The following is a 22,978-nucleotide window of genomic DNA, read 5'->3' as shown; positions in this document are numbered from 1 at the left end:
TTCTTTACGTTATAAAAAATGTAGATGGCACAAAGCAAATCCAATGTGCCTATGGGTAAGGTTGGCATAGACAGGAGTTACTTTGCATAAGGACATGGATAAATAGTAAGGGAACTGCGTAAAATATCTGTTCTTCTGCACTTCAGACTGCAGCCATAATTTATGTTTTTCAGAATTTTAAGTGCCCCAAAAAACCCCAAGATATATGAGATGCCCTTTATCGCACAGTGGCCCTTTGTCACGATCATCATGTCATCAAGATGTTAAATATCATGCAGCTCTGTCAGGCAACTAATTTCCTCTGATTAGAAATGCTATACACAGGGTCTGCCTTTTGCCACAATGACAGGCTGAGAAAAATAACCAAAATTGTATTTCCTCCAGCTATTATCTATATCCAAAATACTTTGATCCTTGAAAAATAACAACATGGAGAGCGGATGTGCCTAAGTCCATCAAGTGAGGTTCACTTACAGAAACTAAGACACATGCTACAGCTATTCTGTTCAAGCTTTAGTCACAATTCAGTGTTCACATAGATGATTCTTAAGACAATGGCCTCGGCATCGGCTTCTCTGTAAGTTTAACTGCCATAAATCACAGAGGAACAAAGATCGTTTCTGTAGCTCCTACTTACGTAAGTTCTCTCTCCCTCTTTCCTCAGAGAGCTGATATAGGGATCTCTGCCCTAACCATCACCCCTGACAGGGAAAATGTGGTGGACTTCACAATGCGTTACATGGACTACTCAGTAGGTGTGCTGCTTCGAAAGGCAGAAAAGACAGTGGACATGTTTGCCTGCTTAGCACCATTTGACCTCTCCCTGTGGGCGTGCATAGCTGGCACTGTGCTGTTAGTAGGGCTACTGGTCTACCTCTTGAACTGGCTCAACCCACCACGTCTTCAGATGGGATCTATGACCTCTACAACCCTCTACAACTCCATGTGGTTTGTGTACGGATCCTTTGTGCAACAAGGTAAGAGACGAAGGGAAACTCAAATTGTGAGAAGTTCAGAGTACTGCATGCTAACTTGTTTTAATTTGTAGTTGTCTGATTACAGAAAGATGATTTTTCTGTGGAAATATCATTTATTTCTCATCATCTGCTGGATAATTATTCATAGTTAATGTGACTGTTCTTACGCAGTCAGACAGAAAATGTTTGGGTTTGGCTTTTGAAATAAGTTTAGACTAGTCACCAGTACCAAATGGTCTTACTTTATCTGATATGATTTCCTCCCTCTTCTGATTTATCTCAATTTTCCAATATAATGTTTGCACTCAGCCTTCTCTGGCCTTCCTGGATGCATTCTCAATCTCCTCTAGCATCTGGTGTAGCCCAGACTATTTCCCAATCCTGTTTATATTCCCAAGTCTTTCATGATCTAACTCTTCTGGCAGAGCTTTAACCACACATCCTAAAGACATCAGGGGCTACAGATCTTGGCTTGGTATATACTATTTAAAATCCTGGTCTGCAAATTGGGGTTGTAATGCAAAGTGGAATAAGAAAACACAGCTTCATGTGAGAACAAAGAAGATTTAGATAATAAAACATAACAAAACAAAACAGAACAAATAACCTTCTGGCATATACATGCCACTCATCAGTCAGTATTGGCACTGCAGGTACACCTATTTGTAATTGCAAAGAGCATCTGCTCTACAAAGAGCCATGGTCTCTGCAGCTTAAAAACTCCCAGAAAGTTTTCTGGATTTTAACATTAATTTGGGTGGAACACTATAGGTAAAAGCATCATATTTTCGTGACACTGACAACACGTAATATAGAAATTACATTATTCCCTGCTAGAAGCAATCAGATGCCATCCATAAAAGCTAAAGGTATGCATGAAAATCAAGTATGAAACTCTTAGAAGGTAAAGAAGCTAAATTAATACCACCATCAAAAAAAAAGAAGAAAAACTGAAGTTCACAGATTCCACAAGAGGTATGATTTTGAACATGTCAACCTAGAGACATTACGTTTAAAATCATGTGTGTTGAGCAGTGATGGCCAGCTGAGGACAGTTGAAGAGATTATTTCATGTTTGTAATAGATGTTTTTTAAAGCAAATCAAATAGTTCAGAGCCAGCTGAGAGCTACAAAAGTTTTTTGAATGTATGTGGGTGGGTTTATAAAGTTTTCTTTCTATCCAAAATACTCCCAGTGTAACTGCTTAGGGAATCCAACTGTGAAAGAGCAGTTGGTCCATTACAGAGCTAGACTCATTACATCTGTCTGCCTGCTAGGTTGAAACTTGTAGATTAGTTTCTTTATTGCATCAATGTGAGTAATTTTACATAGGTTTATTGCTTGGTATTAGTCTTAGCATTCCCTGATATACTCCCATCTTCATTAGTCCCTAAAGGCTTTATAGGAGACTGCCCAGCAAAGGTTTAAAGGAGGTAAAGCTACTGTAGTCAAACACTTCAGTCCCATGAATTATTATCTGACTTGTTTGCCTTATGTCTATCCAAGTAAACCTGTGTTACCCAGTGTCCCAAAGTTTCCAAAGTCCTAGGTCCAGTAGCCTGCAAGGGAGCCCTTCAATAGGTGCTCAATTAGCTTACAAAGAAAAGGTTTTTCTCACCAATCAGTAAAAATGAGTGCTTGAGAAAGCCTTAAAGGGAAGCCTTGAATTAAGCATGAAGACAAAGAAGAAATTAGATTAAAAGAAGTGGGACCAGATGACCAAAAAAAGCAGAATTTACTGGGAAAAGCAAATAAAATTAATTTGCTCAAGGAGATCTGCATCCACTTCCCATGGTAAGAGGGTCCTGAGGTACAACTCAGTACTAGTAAAACCTGCTGGTGAGGCATGGCAGCCAGCAGAACCAAAACTGCTGTGGGACTTGAGAAAAAGAGATTCAAGAACTTGCAAGGTTAGGGGTGTTTATTTAGAGAGAGGTATCTTACCACCCTGTCAATTGTATTTTCAGTAAAATTCTTCAAAGTCTGCTTGAATAATATAAAATGTTTGCTTGATTCCTACAAAGAGAGAAGAAGCTATAGATATATTTCTCCTTCAGAGGACATTCCTTGATTTGCTAGAAGGAAAAATGACAAATTTAATAGGGTTGATACCAAAATATATTAAATGTATAGATCAAAATTAAACATGAAAACTCAGAAGACCTCAGCCATCTAGTGCAGAAGTGTAGGAGATCCATTTATAAAGTCAGCCTGTATTTCACATTCAATTTGAATATAACAAAAACTGTATTAGCTGAAGCGTTATCATTTACTAATCCTTGTGAATACAGATGTGAATACAGACAAATGAAAGTAATTTCCATTGACAGGCTAACTGGCTATTGTGGTAATTTTGTTTCTGTTTTCACTCATCAGCTCTTCATTCAGCAGAACTGCAGGTTTTATTTGTTTTGGAATAGCAAATCTGTTGCTATTAATTGTGATTGGCATATCTTAAGTGTGGCAGCATGGGACATTTCAAATACTGTCACATTCACTTAGAAGTCTTTCAACTGCTGATGTATAGCATGACAAGGTACTCATTTCTGTTATCAAAACATACAGCCAAAGATGCTTTTATGTCCTGCACTCAGAGAAACAAAGCAGCATGAACCAAGGATTGCAAGTTCTTTGTTAGTGCTGGGCACTTTGTTTGGGATTAGCAAGCATGTTCTGGCATCGTCTTCTCTTTCTGTCCTCTAGCTAGAGGTAAGATTTGCAAGCACACAGGGTGGCTCCAGACCTGCCGTGGCTCTGAAGACAAAAGAGGCCTTTGGTCATAAAATACAAGTAATTCTTTAAGGAAACTCATAACCTATTTTGATTGAAACAGAAAAGATTTCTTTTTCTTTCTTCTGAAATAGTTAAAAACTCTGAAGATTTTATCAGGTAGCTTCGGTCCACTCTGTCACTTCCTATTTGCTGTCAGCCTTCACTGGTGTTCTGATCAACTTCTGTTAACAAGTTTTAATCTTTTGCCATTTTTGAAACATCAGGGAATAATAATGTGTCATTTTCTGTACATTAAAGTAAGTGCAGACCAGTCCAGTAAGTATTTAGTGCAGGTCAATAGCTGCTGTCATACTTGGTAGCAAAATTTAAGTATTATTGCTTCTTTAAATGTAGACTGTCACAGCTTCCTATGTAATTTAAACTTAGGTCTTGAAGATGTCTTTCAGTTTCTTTTTATCCTCATGTTGGAATGAACAGTCCAAGTACCATTTTGAGACTCTTGTATTATAGAGGTATATTTTCTCTCAGTTGCCCTTTTATTTTTATGTAAATTCTTTACAGAGAACAGTGTGAATATATTTATGTATGTTATTTTTATAATTTTAAGATACATGTGATGTTTCATTAGAAGAGACTGTTTTGAGGATAGAGCTGCAAAGTAACAGGGAAGGTTCAAATGATATAAAATTGTATAAACTGTGAAATGGGTTTTTTCTTCTGTACCAAAGCCCTTCATTTAAACAAAAAATTATCTCCTTCTCTGGAGACTTTCAAAACCCACCTGGATGCTTTTCTGTGTGGCCTGCCCTAGGTGATCCTGCTTTGGCAGGGGGTTAGGACTAGGTGATCTCTAGAGGTCCCTTCCAGCCCCTAACATGCTATGGTTCTGTGATTTTACTCTTCTGTTTCCCCTTGGATTCTCAATCCACTTTGCTCTCTGCCTACCGCACACCACAGCTGATGGTCACAATTGCTGTAACTTTCTTCTTGGATATCACTCATGACCCCTCTGGTCCTGCTGCTCCTGCTCTTCTCCATTGACTTGGCTCCTCCCCAGGCCTATATTATATTTTCTTCAAAGCTCAACAAAGAGAAGTGCAAAGTCCTGCCCCTGAGGAGGAAGAACCCCATGCCACCACTGCATGCTGGAGGCCACCCAGCTACCTGAGCACTGTCACAGGTTGTCCAGGGAGGTTGTAGAAACTCTATCCTTGGAGACATTCAAAAGCCAGTCCTAGGCAACTGTTTCTAGGTGACCCAGCTTAGGTGTGTGTATTTGGAAAAGGTGACTTTCTGATGTGCAATCCTACCTCAATCAGTCTAAGTGATATATTGTAATGCTATATTATATAGTTTTCACTCAACTTTTGTGCTATTCTATACAATTTTTCCTTCTCTTCAGCCCTGGTATTGTTGCTGTTCCTTCAAATTTTGCACCAGTTAGAACATACCAGTTTTGGAAACCTGTCATATAAACAGGGAGCCAAGAACAGCCTTGGAGAGGAAACTGAGTTTACTAAAAACTGCATGGAGATTAACTGAATCGACCCACTGCAATGGCACATTGTCTATTTATACTTGCTGAGAACCTAGTTTAATCTCTTGAAGGTTTTCTATTACCTTCCTACTATTTTATGGGCTCTTGTTATGAAATACTCCAGAGAGAACTCTGCTTTCACCATTACTGGAGAAAACCCAATGATTTAAGAAACACAAGTTCAGGATTTAGAGTGATTCCAAACCCTTTTTGTATCATAGGCTGTTTTTTGAGACAGCTGAAGTGCTGCATGATTTTTACCAAAAACTTGCAGAAGAATGTTTTAGAGGATTTTATTGTGCAAGTACCCTTCCATATTTTGCTTCAGAATACAGTGAAAAGCTTACTTAGTTTAACAGACTTAAACTAAATGTAGACAAAATAATGAAGTTATATAGAAAATTACAATGTTTTGTATTTAATATAACAGACACAATAGAAAGATTTTGTCTTTTTTCCTACTCTGTTCATTTTAGTTTGAATTTTTCTGCAAAAGAAGGTATTTCTGAACTGTGCTGGCTGGGTTTTAGATTATGCAGGTAAAGGTGCAAGGCTCTTCCTTGGAAATATCTGTAAGAAAGTGAACCAGGCAGATTTTTGTTGGTTTGGGTTTGGTTTAAGATATAATTACTTCTCAGTGATTGCAACAAAACAAATATTCATTATAGTTTTATAAATAGAGTTTAATCATAGGATGATGGGTACTTAAATTATTACCCATAAAAGTATTAGATTCTTCAGAGATCTTAATACTCTTGCTTAACCTAACCAAGTTATGAAATGAATGTTGTGAAAGCATCACTGGTGGGCCATTTTGTTATCTCCTTAGGTTGGTTTGTTTAAAATGCTGGTCACAACTGGAGGTTTTGATTGGTCATTAGTGGTGTCAGTAATGGCCGCTTATGTTCATAATGCCCAGTAAATGAGCAAATCTTGCTGTTTGCCTTATTTAAATTACATGTCATAAGAGCATTAAGATAGACTCCAAGCCTTGACACTTCTAAGTCATCATAATACTTCTTGGATGATTAAAACTGCTCAGACTTCTCAGTCTTGTTCCTTGTATTACCACCCAAGGCATGATATAATCCTCCTGAAATGCACTGCCTGGAGTAGTCTGTTGCTTAATAGTTACTCTGTCTTGCTTATCTCACTCTCAGCATATCCCTATCAGCAGGAAACCATTATGCTGAAACAATGTATTTTCCTAGTGACATTTTATCTTAATTAACTGTACACGTATCTTTATGTATTCAATATTCCGGAGAAACTCTAAATGCATTTTGAAAAAAAAATGGTTAGAAATCAATTATATCTTCACATACGATTTTTTTTTTTTTGTGAAGCCTAATTATTTTTTAAGTTTAGCATTCAAAAAAGGTCCAGAATAAAAGCTTTAGGACTAAGAACTGCTTCCTAATTTGTACTCCACATCTGATCAGCCTGCTGACCATAGAAACTCAATTTAATAAGTTGTATATCAGCTTTCAGTTGTAAAATGGAAATATTACCTATCTCCTTTCATAAAAAAATGTTTTATGTCTTCTGATAGAAAGCAAAACTTAAATGCCAGTCTCTTTAACTGGCAATTTTAGTTGCTCTTCAAATTAATGCCAGGTCCTGACACATTCCTGCATCAAACAAGACAGACTTGCTGAGCCTGAAATGCACAGCACTAGGCTGGGACAGTCAGATACCAAACACCTTAGGAATCGAATCAATCTTCATGTTTTTCTAGCATGTAGACCAGCAGGTATATGACATTATATTTCCACCTTTAAACATAAAATTGTATTAAACCTAGGCTTGCATGTTAGTATGTATATGTACCTTCATAAAGTCATCTGTCTGAAAAAAGCACTGCAGCCCTGTGGTACCCATGCTCCTTTTCCATGTGTCTCAATGGTTTGGACAGCCCTCTTAACAGCATCCAAAAATAAGTAAATTTTGGCAGTTGTGTCCCATGTCTCAAATGTGTTTGACAACTACAAATGAACACTAGAACTGACAACATATACTGAGAGCTATTGTCATGTATACAGTACACATTTGCAATCACTGGATGTGGTTTTATGCATGTAGCACTTTCAGTGGTTTGTTTGATTGTCTCTTTGAAAATGTAATTCCAAGGAATAATCATGTTCCAAGTAATATGATTAGTGTAGGCATTTCTTTGCAGCAATGTGATATCACTAGCATTAAACTGCCAGGGGATATGCTTGCATTTTCCCCTAAATTGAAGTTAAGACTCAGGCAGTTCTCAGAGACATCTAAAATAATGGATTTCTGTATCTTGCGTGCACCTGCTTGCTTGAGTAATAGCACTGGGTATATGAGGCAGTATATTTAGAGATGTTGTGTCTGACACGTTCTGAAAGGATGTGGAGGATGAATGGCAGTGTGAAAACCCAAAAAAACACCTTCATTCCCCTAGGACTAGATCCAAGCTTGATTAATTGACTGTGAGAAGGTAATGTCTGGCTGTAGTATAAATGCTGATCAAGACCAAATGAGGCAAAAGGGAAAGTAGAACTGGGTGCCTGTAGCATCTATCCATCTTTCTGTGTTCTTTCAAAAGCCTCCTAAGGTGATTTTACTCAGGAGAGTTTCTTTGATTCTAACGATACCTAATATGACTATATACAATATTTGGGTAAAGAATGGGTAAATTAGAGTCAGATCAAGTAATAATTTATGACTTCCTAGAGTTCACATGTGTAATAAATTTTTAATTGAGGAAACAAAGAAGAACAGTTTAGCTAGGAACCAAATGTTTCTTGTGTGGAGGAGGACTGTAACCCATATTTTTGGGGCTGGTTACTTGGGAGGAATGTAGGACTGTTGTCAGAGAATGTAGGGAGGCAACTAGGAAAGCTAAGGCCTCCTTGGAACTTAACCTTGCAGGTCGGGTTAAGGACAATAGAAAGGGCTTTTTCAAATACATAGCCAACAAAACTAATACCAGAGGCAATATAGCCCCACTGCTGAATGAGGCGGGTGCCCTGGTGACAGAGGATTTAAAGAAGGCAGAGGTGCTGAATGCCTTCTTTGCCTCTGTCTTTACTCCCGCAGGCTTTCCCCATGAGCCCCAGTTTCATATAGCCCCAGAAGAAGTCAAGATAGAGGAGGAGTTTGCCCAGGTAGATGAGGATTGGGTTAGGGATCAGTTGCGTAATCTGGACATCCATAAATCGCTGGGTCCGGATGAAATGCATCCAAGGGTGCTGAGGGAGCTGGCAGAGGTCATTGCTAGGCCACTCTCCATCATCTTCGGTAAGTCATGGGTAACAGGAGAGGTGCCTGAGGACTGGAGGATAGCAAATGTCACTCCAGTCTACAAGAAGGGCAAGAAGGAGGACCCGGGTAACTATAGACCGGTCAGCCTCACCTCCATCCCTGGAAAGGTGATGGAACAACTTGTCCTTGGCACTATCTCTAGACATGTCAAGGACATGGGGGTCATCAAGAGCAGTCAACATGGTTTTACCAAGGGTAAGTCATGTTTAACTAACCTCATAGCCTTCTATGAGGAAATTACTAGGTGGATAGATGATGGTAGAGCGGTGGATGTGGTCTATCTTGATTTCAGTAAAGCATTTGACACCGTCTCCCACAGCATCCTTGTAGATAAGTTGATCAAGTATGGGTTTGATGATCAGGCAGTGAGGTGGATCAAGAACTGGTTGAAAGGAAGAAGTCAGAGAGTTGTAGTCAATGGGGCAGAATCTAGTTGGAGGCCTGTGACTAGTGGAGTCCCTCAGGGGTCGGTACTGAGACCGGTGTTGTTCAACATCTTCATCAACGACCTGGATGAGGGTACAGAATGTACCCTCAGCAAGTTTGCTGATGACACCAAGCTGGGAGGAGTGGCTGACACACCAGAAGGCTGTGCTGCCATTCAGAGAGACTTAGACAGGCTGGAGACTTGGGCAGGGAAAAACCTGATGAAGTTTAACAAGGGCAAGTGTAGAGTTTTGCATTTGGGGAAGAAAAATGTCATGCACCAGTACAGGTTGGGGGCTGACCTGCTGGAGAGCAGTGTAGGTGAAAGGGATCTGGGGGTCCTGGTAGACAGGAGGATGACCATGAGCCAGCAATGTGCCCTTGTGGCTAAGAAGGCCAATGGCATCCTGGGGTGTATTAGAAAGGGTGTGGTTAGTAGGTCAAGAGAGGTTCTCCTCCCCCTCTATTCTGCATTGGTGAGGCCGCATCTGGAGTATTGTGTCCAGTTCTGGGCCCCTCAGTTCAAGAAGGACAGGGAAGTGCTTGAAAGAGTCCAACGCAGAGCCACAAAGATGATTAAGGGAGTGGAACATCTCCCTTATGAGGAAAGGCTGAGGGAGCTGGGTCTCTTTAGTTTGGAGAAAAGGAGACTGAGGGGTGACCTCATCAATGTTTACAAATACATAAAGGGTGAGGGTCAAGAAGATGGAGTTAAGCTTTTTTCAGTGATGACCAGTGATAGGACAAGGAGTAATGGATACAAATTGGAGCATAGAAGGTTTAAGGTGAATATCAGAAATTTTTTTTTTCCTGTGAGAGTGACAGAGCACTGGAACAGGCTGCCCAGAGAGGTTGTGGAGTCTCCTTCTCTGGAGACATTCAAAACCCGCCTGGACGCCTTCCTGTGTGATGTACTCTAGGTGACCCTGCTCTGGCAGGGGGGTTGGACTAGATGATCTTTCGAGGTCCCTTCCAACCCCTAGGATTCTATGATTCTATGATTCTATGTGCAAAGGTATCTAGAAGCTGAGGAGGCGAGCCTTACTTGTCATGCTAATTTACATCCCTGCACAGAAGCTTACTCATAAGTTGGCAATTTTGGCTATTTAGTGTAGGGAGGAAGTGAGAAATGAGTTTTAGCTCTATTAAAAATACTCCTCCTTTGCTTGGATGACAGCAATTTCATTTAGAAACCAATCAGCCTTTTTCAGCGGGGGATATCCAACGCACCAGATGAGTGTGGGTTTAGAGGGGAGCCCACTGTAGTTTTCCATTGCTTTTCTGGTCTGTGGGGAGTCCCTCCTCTGCAACAGCTGTACAATAGCTGTATCCACCCATGTGGCTCTTCTTCATAACCCTAACTGGTGGGTAGGTGCCAGGAAAATTGCCTGCAAATTGCGAAGGCAGGAGTAACAAGAAGTTTTGAAGCTGCTGACAGGAACGTCTCCCTTTTTCAGCTGTTGAGGTTTTTTGTTTCCCTCAGATCACTTGTAATATCAAAATGTGTGTAAAAGGAGTAGGCCAAAATTAACATTGAAAGGAAGCGAATAATGATACCACATGAATCTTTTGGTTAAGTTTACCAACTCATTGTTTTCCCTGATTGCTGAGATGGAAGTCCACTCTCAGTAAATATAGGAAAATGAGAGCTGTTGGGTTTTTAATTTGAATTCTATATGTAGTCAGCTTCCCAGCATGCAAATTAAGGGGATCGCCTTCATTACAGCAGCATCCTGATGTAAAAACTTCCTGCTGCTTAATTTTTATTCTTACACTGTCAATAGGGAAGGGAGAGACCATGAAGTAGGACTTTACCTTTTCATTGCTTTTGAAGATAGTGAGATGGTGTTGGGTTAAAAATGTGTGATATCCCATCTACCAGATGAAAACTGCGATGAAGGAACATATGTGGTTTTGGCTGAAGAGTCTGTTTCCCCCACACTAGGATACAGTAAAGATAACAGTGAAGGTGAGAGAGAATCTTCTGCAAACAGGCTGTTAGGGAACAGTGATAATAAATCTGTTGAGTAGGAGTGTTCATTGTTCATGCCCAGATATACTTGTTAATAGAACATTTTTAGGTATAAGCATGTATTCTGTTCTTACAATAGCTTATCTCATTTCTATATCTATCCCCAAAGAAGAAAATCCTCGCTATACAGAAAAGTCATCTTTGAAGTCACTTTTCTCTTCTAGCAAATCTGAGTCATGAACTTATGTAAGGTGATACCTGATTGCAGTAAAAAAAAAACAGGTTATTCAACTTTCAGATGTAAGCATTTGTATTAGTTATTTCCATCAATAAATGACACTATAGCATTATTCTCAGTGAAACTTTAAAGGATGAGAGTTTTCTTCTTCGGTTCACTGTTGTACTTTAGTTCATTGAGTTTGAGAGATTACTTTGGTAACAGCATTACAGGAGGTACCTGAAGTGAAATTTGAGTCTACATTTTAAAATATGTTATTTAGGAACATAATTAGAGCTCCTGCATTAGTGATGATGGAATTCCATAAGGTTAGGAGTTCACTGCACAGAAGCACTCTGAAAATTAAAGGATAACTAGAATTCCTGACATGAAAACTGAACTAATGCATCTGAGCTGTCTGTGATTCACTTGCCTGTGAAGTAGTCAGGTGCCACTCTGTGGCATCTGATGGGTACTTGGAAGTCTTGCCAGAATGGTTTTATAAAGCAGTTCCTAAAGCTTAGAAAATTCAAGCAAAAAACTATCTTTTGGTATGTGATCTTTTTAAAAAAATTCCCTTGACACCCAAAATCTGGAGTCACAGAACTGTGTAGGGAGAAAAAAAAAAGATTTTGGGAAAAGTGCCTGTTGAAAGACACAGAGACTTTACTGGAGTTATTGTTTGACCTTATGGTCACACTGAATTGTCTTTTGTTTTGCTTGGTTCATAGTTGTTCAGTTTCAGCTAAAGGGGACTCTTTCTCTCTCGTGTTCATAATGTCCTCCCTCCCTCTTAGCTAAAGCGGCACTTTAATACCTCAATGACATTGTTCAGTTTAATGTTAATTGTATCTACAGATGGCCAGTTTTCAGTTCATTGTGCACAGTTCTTTTTGACATCCCGCAAGGTACAACATATAACACTGCCAGTAGGGTATGGAAAGGCCATCACTATGCAAACTGTATGTGACGGCTTCTTAGCCACTTACAAATACGTACTATAAATGCTAACTGTAGTTGATTGTTTGAGGCTTTAGAGGAGCATTTGAATCCAGCCATTAGTAACAGGGATTGGGTCTCAGCATCTTCAAATCTTATCAGAGGTTGCCAGTGTGCAAGGTTATTTGTTAAGATTGGGAGCCAATATTTTCTGAAATAATAGCAAGCATATGTCATTTTGATACATTCACGGTGGCTGCAAGTAGTGCCTTTATATGGGCATGCAGTCAGGTGCAGTCTGAAAAGGACACCTGACAGAAATATAGGAGAGGATCTCCAGAAGCTCCTTGTGCTTGTTACACATGCATGTTGAGCTCTAGTCTGTTTGCCTATGCATGTGTGTATGTTTATAATTATATAATGTAAAATTGTTGTCCTATGTTGTAAAACTGGCAATGAAAGATTATCTGTTCAGAGCTTCTTTTGAGCAAACAGCTGTTGCTAGGCTCATTGTACAATTGCTAGGCTTATTGCACAATTATTTATGATTATGTAATTGAATGGTACTATATTTGGTAACCCCCAAATTAAATTTGAAACCCTGCTAAGTTTTCTGATAAAACTGCGTTTCAGCAGCATTACTATGAGAGATTTTTTTCCATTCATTTTTCAGTAGTAGTGGGCAGCAAGCTTCACAGTTAAAATCTGGTCATAGAGCAATCAAAAGATTTGCTTTCAAGTATCAAGAATTGCCTGATATTACAGCATCTGGATATTTGTAGTATAAGTCTAGTAATGCTTCATCTAAGAGCTCCCAGTAACTTCAGCAAATACAACTACATGCCTCAATTTTCAAACTCTAGCTTCAGTCATTACTCTTCTTTTGTAATGACATCATAAGAGAAAAACAAAATATACCTTTATGATACATTTTCCAGAACTTTTAGAAGCACTATAAAGTCTAGCCGTTTCCCGACTCAGTGTAATTATGTTTCAGAAGTCACTTCCATATGCTAGATTAAGTTACTGCACAGTATAATTTTTAATGTTTTCTTTTATCTATGATGCACTTTGATTTTCAATTGAAAACATCATATTTTGGTAATTCCACAGAAGGACAGAATTTGACCACTGTAAAGCTGCTAATATCTAAAAGAAGTATTTTATTTTGTGAGTCTAGACTTAAAAGCCAGGAATTAATTCCTGTAGCTCTTGAAGATTCATATTGTACATGCTACATAATAGAAACATAAATCTGATTAATGTATGTTGTTGAAGTATCATTGATACTAGGAGAAGCTGGACCACAGCCATTTGCTATGTGGTAATATAACATGCTTCCCTACCCAACTTTTGCCTCATTGTCACCATTTCAGCAAGATGGATGGAAAGAATTATTTTTTGTTGGGAAGGGAATTATAAATATACTATAACTAATATGTTACGCTAACATCATTTTAATCAGGTAATTATTAAAGGACTGTTTGGCCTTTAAGGACATTGATTTAATGGGAATTAATGACTGAACAGTGTTTGTGTAACATTATCATTGCTAGTGATGCAGAAAATTGGAATCTCAGCTCAGCAGAAAAGAGGTTAGACTTTCCATTATCACATTAGATTCCTTTATTCTGGAATGCAGTTATTAGGCCCTTCTTTATACTTTCAGTGTATATTTAAATGTTTGAGTGTTATCTAAAAATTCCCTAGTATAAAAAATAAGTTAAAATGTTCATCATTGTACTGTTCACATTTTTAATCAGAGGCTTGAATATAACCTTAAACAAAGTCCATTTGATTTTGGTTTTGACTTGCTGCTGCTTCTTCTGTGAAACAATTTTTCACTGTTTTCATTCTCTACTTTCTTCTCCACAAATTTGATCATTATGTTTAAGATGATTAGAGGTTTGCTTTTTAGAGGTTTTACAGATATAAAAAAAGAAGCAGCTTTAAAAAGTACTAGCAGAGACAACATAGTTCTCTCTAGATTATTCTGAGGCTGAAACCTGCACACTGTAGCCACAGCTTAGAAGTGATTTAGAACATTAGTTAATGACACATTAGTTCTCAAAATGGAACTGGTGAATATTATACAAAGCCTATATTCAGTACCTGAGGATTAAGACAGTTAAAGCTGGCCTTTATAGGTAATACTCCAATTTACCTAAAGGAATATTATATTGGACTGCCCTCCTTGATTTGCCCCTAGTAGTGCAATTGTCACAAATTATTTTCTGGCTTTGTAGAGCTTTTAACAACTGTCGTGCATAAATTACATCCAGGGAGAAAAGGAGAGCTCTGCGTAAGCAAGTGATTGGAAACATGTAGTGAATAGCTGTGTCTGACAGACTTCTGCAGATAAATTAATTTTTGAACAAATTTTAATCAAGCAGTTCCTGCTGCATCTTGGCAGATTTTACAAGGGAGCCTGGTGGTCAAATTATTAGCCCTCTGTCACTGGAATGAAGCTGTCGCAGTAGAGACAGCAAGCTAGCCAGGCTTGGTATTTGACAACAGGTAGAAAAAATATTTGACAGTTGAAGAAACAGAGATCCAAACTTAGAAACACTCTGTGGGTTATTAACCCAGCGGTGAGCCAAGTAGTAGGCTGAAATGCTTTGCACTGGGTTGCACTAGCCCTTTCCTCAGTGCTAGAGCATTTTGTAGCCTCAGAGAGACAGGTTTCAAAGAACATGACTGAGGACCCTGTGTTTCAAGCAAAATAGTTTGCGAATACTCATTTGGGCCATCTTTTGGATATTTCTATTTGTCCATCAGGTTATGTGTCAAGGTCCTATGTCCAGATTTGTGAGATGGGTACACTGGGCAGCAACTTGATGAAGGCTTAGTGGCAGTGCCACTGGTCCGTGATTAGCCCCGGCATTTGAAATCTCAGCAGGAGTAATCTCTTTCAATTATTGAGGAAACACAGCTGAGCCATGAGCTTTAGTGTGCGGGTCAAAGGCAGATCCAACAGATGCACAGCGGTAGCAAATGCAGGATTTTCAAAAGGTGTTTGCAAGATGTGGAATATAACTTGGAGGTGATTCCTGGCCAGTAGTAACAAAGAGTTCCCAGGTAGCATGGCAATCTCTTTCAGATTGGAGCTGGCTCACGCCAGCCCTCTTTGGTAGGAGGCTGTGGGGAATCTACATCCCCCTGCCCAAGGTTGTGCGTATACCCTCAGCTGGCTTCCAGAGTTGTTGATAAGGATCTGCAAGCATGTATAAGATGCAGCTTCTCAAACTCCTTTACAAAATTCAGATTACTAGGAATTATTTGAAATAAACCCCTAGGAGAAGATAGATTATCTCAGATATTCTCCCTGTCACATAAAAGGGAGAAATAAATGAGGAGAGCTTTATTTTGTGAATCATTGCTTCCCTTCTGAGAGAGCAATGAGGGCAGTGCTTCCCACCCTGCTGAAAGGAAACAATCTTCTAGGGAGAAAGTGTAGTGAGGTTAATTGGAGGATCATTATACTAACAACAACAAATGGGACTGAGCGAGTGATTAGTTCAGAAGTAAGACATCAATGGGAAAAAAATTAATGAGGGCACCAAATGACAAAGTGGATATATTCCTTAATTGCCTATAGACCAGTGCAAGAAATCTAGTAGTAAACAAAAACAGTTGGGATTTCTCACAAATACAGATTTGGTCTTCATGGTGTTGCTGAAATCTAGTAGGAACATATGACACTATGAAGAACAGAAAGACAGGTGGACAAGGTGGGCAAAGAGGAAGAAGAGTGTCGCTATGTCAAAGTGGCATTAGGTATTTAAGAGACATTGAGGACTTGAAAAGAATTTGTCTTAAAAGTGAGATGGGACTAAAAGTCTGCTGTAGACCACCAAATCACACTGGAGGAGAGGATGGTTGGCTTCTCTAGTGTATCTGTCATTCATAAGGGAAAATTTGAGATATAACAGAGTTATTTCATCTGAATTGTATGTTTCAAGTCTCAGACTGCACATGCTGAAGCATCTTGAATGCACATATAGAGCAGACAGAAGGAAAAAGGAACGTTGATTGTACTATCTAGAAGCTACCAACTTCAGGAAAAATGACACGGAGAACAAGGGTACACAGAGGTTGAGAACAACAGGAAGGAGGGCTTTGAAAGTTTTATTAGGAGCTAAAGAAACCTAAGTGATAATGGTGCATTAGGTGAAGGTGATACCATGCAAAATAGTTATGCCAGAAAGGCAATAAATATCTCTCTTCTGTGTTTGTGAATAAGTCAACTAAATACTTTCCATGTCAAGAGCAACTCAGAAGGATGTTAGTTCCTGTAACTTCCTATCTAATATGTTTTGTGTATTATCACAGTACTAATAGTAATGGTAGTAATAATACCTAGATGCAGTGCTCTCTCTTTAGGAAGTAAAACCCGAAGAAATGTTTTGTGTGAAATGAAATATCTGAATGCTTCTTTTCATACATAAATTAGAAAAAAAACAAAACTAAACAAAAAACCCACTGCATTTTAATAAAAACAAAATGCTAGGGGCGTAACAGGTGGTATGGTGAATAAAAGCAATAGCTGGCTCTTGAACTTGTCCAGACCTTATAGAATCTGGCTGCCAGCCCTGCTTCCTTCCCTACTCTCAATCCCCTGCAATCTGCCAGTATTTGCAAAGCTAGGGAATTCAGCCACTGATTTACAAGCTTATTTGGAAAGCATTACCAATTCAAGGGGTTGTATTCTCCTGTTGAGGAATATATGTCATGCCCACTGTGGTCAATAGGCGTTAACTTCAGCAGGCAATGTAATATTACAAACTCAGGTTGTGACATGCCAGCCTGTATGTTAAGGAAATGAATTCAATCTTCACGGTTCAAGGAAGAATGGAAAAGTGTGGGTGAAAAATGACTAGAAAGAAAGAAAAATTAATGATGAGAGATTCTCCAACATCTTCCAAGCTGCATTTCTTTCACAGCTGAATAAAATAGGTGCAGTCTTCATTGACTGTAAAGCATTTTTTTGTCCTGTACTGAATCAAACATTCCCAATTGAAAACAGGAGTGATTTTGTATTATCAAGGAAGTTTAAACAGAACAATAGCAATAGCTAATGCCCTGAAAGATCCTGCCTTTGAAGAGCTATGCTTTGCAGAATTTTGTAAAGATAACAGAGCTCAGTCAAACTTTAGATTTTGTTTCTCATGGCAAAAATAGCTGAAATATAAAATACCCTTGCCTTTTTTGTTAATACAAACTACTCCACTTACACCCACTCCCTATTGAATGTCCCTTCAAATAAGAAAACATAAGATGTACATTGATATAAACTATTTGCAACAGAACTTTACACTTTATTTTTGCAAATGGGATTGCAGATGCACAACATAATTGATGTGACTCTTCTAACAAGCTAAAGGTGAAAATGCAGCCAACTCCCAGTCCTTTGTTTTTTTTCCAAGGGCTAGTAATTCACTGAATGTGGACAGAATTTTTGCAAGAAAAAGCAAAACCAAAATCTGTCCCCAGATAACCCACCTTATTATTTCTTCACCTTCCTTTTCTAAGGACAATCAAGATCCGTGCTTTCAAGTTCGATAGTATTAGAATTCCTCAGCAACACAGTCATGATTAACATCCTTTTCATAGTTCTCAAAATTATCTGAAAAAAAAATCTGGCTAAAATTCAGCTCTCTGTAGACCTCTAGGAGAAACTATTGCAGATTAAGTGATTAAGATTTTATGAAGTTATTTGCAACTGAGATAACTTCTTAAAGTGAGGAATGTAGAGTAGCCTTGGTGGTAAGCATGGGAGACAAATCTGTACTACGAACCTTGTCTTTGGGATTTCCCTGGAAGCTGTGGTTATCACAAATAGAAATTGCAAGCTGTGATTTGTTTAGTGTCCTTCCGGTAGGAGAAGGGCAGTCTTCTCTTCCAAGTCTCTGTCTTCACATATGGAGTAGCCGCAGCAGCCTCCCAGAAACATCATTTAGTAGAGTTATTAAATTCAGGACACAGAATGGTGGTTTATGGCTTTTCACTCTGTGTTTAGTTGCTTATAAATTAAACTTTAATAATATATCTTTAAAATGCAGTATTGTTCTCAGTAACTAGTTCTGAGTTTTCTCAACACTGTGAACTCTATGCTGCCAAACTATTTGCTTTAGTAATAGAAAAAAATATTTTTGAGCTGTTAAGCAAAGTATTTGTAAATATTGTGCATTCCCAATTAAGTTGTTAAATTGATATTCAATCAGAGAGAGACTTTAACTTGCACATTTACTGCCTGGATGACTAGTAACAAAAATTGTATCACTTCTCAGCAAGGTGGCTGCCACCAGATTTGATCTCAGAAATGCCAACTGCAGTTAAAACTTCCCCAAGAAAAGTTTCACCATTTCTTTTTGTTCACAAAGAAGAATTTTTTCCATTTCCATCAGAAACACTTTTATAGTTCCAGACTCCTCAAATAAATGCAATTTTTTCTTCAGGAAACCAACTAAATCCTTGAGAACAAGATGTTTGGAGAAAGATCCTATACCTTTTGAATTATTCAAATTTATTCCAGAATTATAGAACACCAATATCACTCACTTGCTATTTTTTACTCGAAGGAACCTTTAAACTTACTGCTAACAAGGGAGAATAACTTAAAAGGTATTAGAAATCTGTATGAGAATTGTACTGGTTCACATTTTATCTCCTAAGGTGATTTCCTGATATTTAGGTCTGTCATAATTATACACTATATTGTTTGCATTGTCAAGACGATGCATTATTTTTTCTTACCTTCTGATGTTTAGCTTGAATCACTTGGAAAGAAGCAGGAAAAAAAAAATTCATAAGTTGCAGCCTGTCATCTGAAGTAGGCCAGCATTAAACTAGTCTAGGATTGATGAAGGAGAGCTGCATTAGGTGAGAGTGGGAGGACTAAAAGTAATTTCTTTCACTGTCACTTCTACAGTAATTCAGCTCTTTCAGAAAGCTCCCAATAAGATTGCTTTTTGCTAGTGCAGTTTACTCTGGAAAATATATTTTCCTTCCTGCAAATGCAATCTTATAATTTTAAAGGCAGATTAGATTTTAAAATTATTTTTAGTACATATTAAAAGTGTCAGCTGAATTATGCTAGGAGCTGCAACCACAATATAGGTGGTGTATAGGTAGTGGTGTTTTGTGCTGCATTAAACTCTTCTGCCAGTATATTGGAAGGGCCAAATCTTAAGAAAAATACAGCCTCCATATTTGAGGTCTGTCTTTTTAGGATGACAACACAACTCTACAACTGCTGAGTGTCTGCTTTGCTTGTCATTTGTTTCATGAGTGTTGCTCAGCATGCTGCAACAGTAGCTTTTTCAGTATAACCACAATCAGCATGTTAGCTCCCATTGGTGAATATTGCCATAGGAATGAGGTGTGACAGGACAGATTTTACTCTGGTCACCAATGTCTATTTATATGGCATCAGATGACATCCTTTGCCATTAGGGGTTATTAAGCTTTGCTGGTATGATACAAAAGATAATAGCAGGGAAAGACTAGTTTCATCTTCTTGGCTCCCTCCTCTCTTGCACTGAGTGTCCTTTGCATAGCCCATTGTAATATGCTGTCCTCCATGAAGATGTCCATGCACCTTAAACTCATACTGTATATTGGGAAGCAGGGCCCAGGAAGTTTCACATGCATGCCCCTTCTACATACTAATTTACAATCAACAGTAGTGACTGTTAAGTCTGTAGCTCTTTTTTGTGGTAATGTTGACGGGAAACCAATTATTCTTGCCCTCCTGAATGACTTGGTGTTCTTCTGCACTGAGAAAACATGTACATTTGGACTGAAAGAAAATTCTGAAAAGTTTTATCCTAAAACTGGGGGAATGAAGAGATTTCTTAAGGTAAGTTGTCATGGTACAGAAGGTGTTTCAGCAAGCAGGACAATAGAACAAGGCTGTATTTTTTAACTCTCCTAATAGATGCCAAAGAAATGATACTGTGGCAGTAAAAGACCTCCTTCAATTTTTCTTTCTTTCTTTCTGTCTTTCTTTAACTGAGAGAAGCAGAGTACCTTGCCTGTACTGCTTAAAAATCATGCACCTATGCAGTGGTGGTGTCAGTCCTGCTTTAGAAATGGTGGTTTAAGAAGCATCAGTGCAAAGATTTTTAGAGTGGGACAGGAGTGATATATTATTTTAGTATGTGTTCATCTGTGTTAAAAAGAGAAGGTAACAGTGAGTAGTGGGGACAACCTTACTGATGTGTGGGAAGATTACATTGTATGAACAATAGGGGAATGCTGTGGCTTGAGGGGTCTGTGAGGGCTTTCATGATCACTTGTTGCACAACATCCTCACTTGAAAACCAAAAAGCAGTTGTGTGGCTTTCAGTGGTCCTCTCTTATCTGACATTTCATTTCAATAAAAAAAATGTGAGAACTTAAAGTTTTACTTACTAAGCTGAAAAACGAAAAGGCAAAAGATCATTGGTTGCTTATCTGTTGCTCTACCCTTTTAAATTCAATATGAAGATTATCTGCAGAAATTGGCACATGAAAGTTAGAAGGACAAACAGCGTTTTCCCATAAATTGATATAGCTGTCTACTCTTTTATTAAAAATAGTTTTAAAATCAAGTATTCCAAAGATATTGCAAAAGCTGTTGTCAAGTAGAAATATTATATTAAAAATAATTTAAGATTTATGTGGGAGAGAAAACCAAATCTTAAGATGATGAAGCTAATGTTCATCTTTGAAAGTCCTTATGTTGAAATGTTACCTCCTGATCTGATCAGTACGTTCCAAAAGTAATTTATTATATGGTGACACAGAGTTTCCAACGCTTTGTATAGGTAGAACAAAATTTGGAACAAAACGGTAAGATGATTCTTCCCATTTAAGCATTGATTAAATATCTAGTTTGTGTACATAACTGAAAATTATTTGTACTTGGAATGCAAATAATTGTAATTTGTAATCCCCTTAAAATCTGCTGTGGAAACATGAAGGAGTTTTTATGTAAATGGAGATCCTGCAAAAAATATTTACAGATGATTGAATATGTAGCAAACTACTTTTGCAGATTCCATGTATTGCACCATTACATATTTTGCACCTGAGAAAGCTACCTCAGAAGTAATGACAACTTTTCAAATTCCTGAAGAGAGGGGGAGAAGAAAAGGGCGAATGTCTTGAGCAGATGACTTTGGACGTTTGTTGCAGTCACCTCTCCCCACTAGTTACTTGTGTCTCTGGCAAAACTTATATTGCAGAAAAAAATAGGTATTTTTAAACAATTTTTCTTCCTCTAAAAATCTGTAATTCATATGTTTTTAACTGAAAGACCTCTTTCAAAGACTTCATACTAATATGTTTTGGGAGCAACTGTTTTAATAAAAAAAATAATGCTTTACATAGCTTGCTAAACTGGGCTCTGGTCACACAAGCTGTGGTGTGCAGCTCATCCTGATAGGGTTTTTTGCTGCTGATGTTTTGTTTACATGGCAGCTGTATTTTAAAGGTAAGCAACTATGGCAATACAGAAACAATTTTGCATTCTTCTTCAATATATGTGGGTTTGGGTTTGTTTTTTTTGCATGTCCAAGTTAACTTGCAGCAGGTTATATACTTCTCATATATGTTTCTCATGAGCATCTGCCTTCCTACACAACTGTGAAAAGTAATTGTGTTTTGATGGGTTTTTAATATTTATGTTCTCAAGGATGCAAGAAAAACTTAATGAAGATCTCTAAGGAAAAAAACATTGTCAGAATTTAATTTTAGTGTTTTTGTTTTGAGATCCTGAAGTCTACTTCCATTTTTGGACAGAATTGGCAGATGACTTGCAATTACAGGCACAATACCAAAAGAGATTAAATACAACAATGATGGCTGACAGTGTGACAGTGTGGCTCCAAGTCATGCTTTACCCTGTTGACCTTGGGGCCTAGTTCTCCTGAGTAATGCATGAGCAATGAGGATTCCTTCTGCCAAATGAAAACTCTTACTTTTCCGTCTTCCTCACAGGAGGAGAGGTTCCATACACAACCCTGGCAACTCGACTGATGATGGGAGCTTGGTGGCTTTTTGCTTTGATTGTCATCTCCTCCTACACAGCAAACCTAGCAGCTTTCCTCACCATCACACGCATAGAGAACTCCATCCAGTAAGTTGATAAAGAATGAACTGAGGGAAAGAAGGGTGTACATATATTTATATACACACACTCACATGTGGAGACGTATGCATGTTCTACTTGAATGTGAGCAAAGGAAGAAATTGTCATCCTGAGAAGTAGTTTGGAAGCTAAAAATATAACAATATAACCTATACTTCCAGTTTCCCTGGAGACACTTTGTCTTTGGGATCAGAATTGTTGGCCTCTGGCAGATACTATTCTGTGACACATATACATACATATGTATGCATACATACATATTTTGAAACAACTGAGTTTAGGAGAACCAGAGTATCAGTATTTGAAATGGGAAAGTATATATTGTTGCTGTGTGTTTTCAGGCTACGCTTGCCATTCAAATGCATCTCACAATACTTGTGCTCTGACACTTTGATCAGGAGGAGCCCAGTGCTTCTTCAGCATATCAGGACCTCAGAGCTAAATTCACCTTTTCCTGCCAAGGCAAAGGTGTCTTAATAGCAAAAAAAAAACAGTACAAATTCACTTACTAGTCATCTTTTCTCCTTCTGGTCCCAGGTGCTGTCTTACTACATTAACAGATCACATTGTGCTCTTTTTACTTTCTGTCATTTATTTTGCTTCATGCATCCCTAACAGGGATGTCCTTGTCTTCTCCTATTCCTTTTCTGGTGAACTGTTTTTCTGTCACACCTTCCACTCCTTTTTTCCAGACCATCTCATCTCCCTGCACCACAGAAACCTTTCTAGGTCTCTGGCCTTTTGT

General features: G+C 38.3%; 1 protein-coding gene across 3 annotated transcripts in view; it reads left to right on the top strand.

Moving 5' to 3' along the window:
• Positions 1-22,978, top strand: part of GRID2 (glutamate ionotropic receptor delta type subunit 2) — a 736,483-nt gene that overhangs the window by 609,176 nt on the left and 104,329 nt on the right. For all 3 annotated transcript variants that reach the window (XR_007889412.1, XM_051618647.1, XM_051618648.1), the window contains exons 11-12: positions 665-977; positions 22,083-22,221. Coding sequence is in view for 2 of the 3 variants with exons in the window: in XM_051618647.1 (XP_051474607.1) it covers positions 665-977; positions 22,083-22,221 (452 nt within the window). In the remaining variant the exon portion in view is untranslated. The remainder of the gene's footprint in view (positions 1-664; positions 978-22,082; positions 22,222-22,978) is intronic.

Source organism: Apus apus, chromosome 4 (genome assembly GCF_020740795.1).
Source record: "Apus apus isolate bApuApu2 chromosome 4, bApuApu2.pri.cur, whole genome shotgun sequence".
Taxonomy (NCBI): Eukaryota; Metazoa; Chordata; class Aves; order Apodiformes; family Apodidae; genus Apus; species Apus apus.
This window is presented reverse-complemented; position numbering and strand designations above follow the sequence as displayed.